A 2,952-nucleotide genomic window follows, 5' to 3' on the forward strand; every position below is an offset into this window, starting at 1 on the left:
AATTTTTTCTTTCAGAAAAGAAGATTTAATCTTAGATCACTTTTAAGTAAATAAATCTTGATTTCACGATTTGTACATATTTGTACTGCACAACAAGACAAAAATAATGCTTAAGAAGTTCATTTTTGTGTACAAATGCAGTGATGTCAATGTAAACTTCTCTGATAGCAATGCATAACAACGTAGAATGACGCTAAGACATTCTTGTTCTCAAGTCACATATTTAATACAGTAGCAGTAGTTAGTTACAGAAATGTAAAAAATATAACATATCATTTCATGTATACTGTATATTTATATATTCATTTGCCCTCCCCCCACTCATTCCCTGTCTCCACTTCTCTTACTTTTTTCTTAGAGACATTTGTCAGGAGCCATCTGTCTGTCTGCTCACCCCCCACCCCCCCACTCCTGTCTGCGCTTTTAACTATCTCATCAAGCAGCATCACCTTCGCTCTGGTAAACACACATACACAGTTTGAATCATTCACCAAAAAACACACATTCACGCACATTTTGATACCAAAAATTATAATTTTATCTTCTTTTAACAAGTGCTACAGATACCGAACACATTCCAAACGAGCAGAAAAATTGTATGAAAATACTGTACAATTTGCATCTTTACACCAGTGTATATTGGCTTCAACACAATCGCACGCTCTGGCAGCAGCACATGCGAGTTCATCCTCAGTGCAGCATCATTGTGGCTCAAAGCTTGGAAGTTAAATTCAAGTTACAAAATTCACCTCCTTGTTTGCTTGGTTCTATGCGTGCATGTTTTTGAGCGTGTCTAAGCATGGAGGAGCGTGACGGCGAACATAAACACACACAAAGGCACATTATCCAGCATTCTCATCAGCAACTCATCCATGAATACAGTAGAATACACAAAACTATGAGTGTTATTTACATGCACAGAACAATATGTTCTCACAAGTCCATCAGTTCGTTTCATTAGTTTATGACCAACATGTTTCTCCTCAAACCTCAGGTCAACATGTCCTTTACTGCTGAGGGGGGTCACACCAGTCAAAACGGACCAGCCGTCGGTACACTTCTAACCCCTTCAACCAACCCTGGCTTTCTAGCTTTTCTCAATCCTCTCACACTTTGGTGGCCAGTGACTGCACCTCAGACTTCTGAGTCTGAGCGCTGAGGGTGGAAGACATGGAGCTCATGTGACCATGCATGGCCTTCTTCAGGTTCAGCAGACACAGGCACTGCGAGCGGAACCGCAGGTCAAAAAACGCATAGAGGAACGGGTTGAGGCAGCTGTTGACGTACGCCAGGCACGTGGCGTACGGATGGGCCAAAAGCAAGAAGTGAAGAAAGCCGCACGAGGTAGGTGCCAAGTCCAGGTAAGAGAGGGCGTCCATGCTCTTTAGAACGTGGAAAGGGGTCCAGCAGAAAGCGAAGACCACCACCAGCGTAGTGATGATCTTGAGGAGACGCCGCTTCTTCTGGTCTTCCTTTCTCAGGTGGCTGAAATGCCGGGTGACCGTGCAGCCGATGAAACAGTAACAGACGGTCATAGCCAAGAAAGGCAGCAGAAAACCCAACGCGGAGGATGACAGGCTCAGCCCCGCGATCCACAGAGATTCGTGATGTTGATTCATAGTGACCATGCTGAAGTCCATCGCACAGGTGGTCCGGTTGCTCCCGGCGTCGTCCACCGTGGTGCGGAACAGGAGGGTGGGCACGGCCAGGAGACACGACAGGAACCAGATGGCGCCCAGCGATGCCAGCATGGTGCCGCGGGATCGGAGCCGGCCGCTGGACAGGGAGTGGACGATGGCGAGGTAGCGGTCAAAACTCAGGCATGTCAGACAGAAGACGCTGGCGTACATGTTGACAAGCACAACGTAACTGCTGATCTTGCAGAGAGCCACGCCGAACGGCCAGTGGTAACCCAGCGCGGTGTACACCGCCCACAGCGGCAGCGTGATGACGAACGTCAGGTCCGCGAGCGCCAGGTTACCGATGTAAACGTCCGCCGCGCGCCGTTTGGATTTGGCGCGCCAGACAGTGAAGATAACCACACCGTTACCGGAAAGACCGAGGATGAAAATGAGCATGTACAGCACGGGGATGAGAGAGTAAGACGGCTCCCACTCCGAGTAGTCGCATGCAGTCTCGTTATCTTCATAGTAATCGTAAGTGTCGGCGTATTCCGGCGTTGGCTCCATTTGGCGAGGGTAGTTTTAAAGCTTAAAACTCAACGGTCCTGCGTCTTTATCCAAAACGCCAGGGCTTGTTTTGAGTTCTGTCAAACGTTGACGGAGTTCGGTGAAAATGTTTATTTTTTTTCTGTCCAAACGGAGAGTTTGTGTTAAGAGTCTGAGGTAAATTTCTCCTCCTCGCTGGATGCCAGAATAAACGCGTCTGTGTGAAGGAGAGCAGCGCCCTGTCTTTTTAAACTGCGGACTTCTCACCCCTCCCTCTGGACCCGTATATCGGACCCCTTATCTTCACTAAACCTCGCCACCCCCCCAATCGCACACTCCCACCCACCACGGCACACCAACCCCCCGGCCACGCAGTCACACGGCAGGAGCGAGTGTGTGTGTCAACAAAGTGGGTTTAGCGCTTGTTTTTCTTCATAATGAAAAAGTAAAGGCTCGCTGCTCTTTCAAGTTAAAGTCACCTGAACTTTTAAGACAAAAGATGTTTTTGTTTAACGTCACATTGACGACACTTTAAATGAAAAGAAACAACAATGAATCAATCATATCAGTGAATTATGTATATATACAGTAAATTATTTCATGCAATTCTGGTCGTGGCTGATATCTGTGCATCATTCGCGTCATGCAGACCGAAACATCCCAAAACCCTTTAGTATGTAGCCTATAATTTTTGGTTTGCATTAGTTTTGATGCAACATTTTAAATCCGTCGTTTACAGTGGACAGTTTTTCCTTCAGTCTTGTATTGCAACCTTGGCTACATG

At 46.8% G+C, this 2,952-nt stretch overlaps 1 protein-coding gene across 1 annotated transcript; it reads right to left on the reverse strand.

Moving 5' to 3' along the window:
- Positions 1-204: 204 nt before the first annotated feature.
- On the reverse strand, positions 205-2,455 carry aplnra (apelin receptor a). Its single transcript, XM_057356866.1, has one exon. The coding sequence runs from the start codon at positions 2,187-2,189 to the stop codon at positions 1,107-1,109; it is 1,083 nt and encodes a 360-aa protein (XP_057212849.1). The 5' UTR covers positions 2,190-2,455; the 3' UTR covers positions 205-1,106.
- Positions 2,456-2,952: the final 497 nt, after the last annotated feature.

The sequence above is a fragment of the Triplophysa rosa genome, linkage group LG17 (genome assembly GCF_024868665.1).
Source record: "Triplophysa rosa linkage group LG17, Trosa_1v2, whole genome shotgun sequence".
In the NCBI taxonomy this organism is placed as follows: domain Eukaryota; kingdom Metazoa; phylum Chordata; class Actinopteri; order Cypriniformes; family Nemacheilidae; genus Triplophysa; species Triplophysa rosa.

Bases quoted from the DNA above. Each gene is read 5' to 3' on its own strand.
- aplnra (XM_057356866.1), bottom strand. From the start codon at position 2,189: ATGGAGCCAACGCCGGAATACGCCGACACTTACGATTACTATGAAGAT.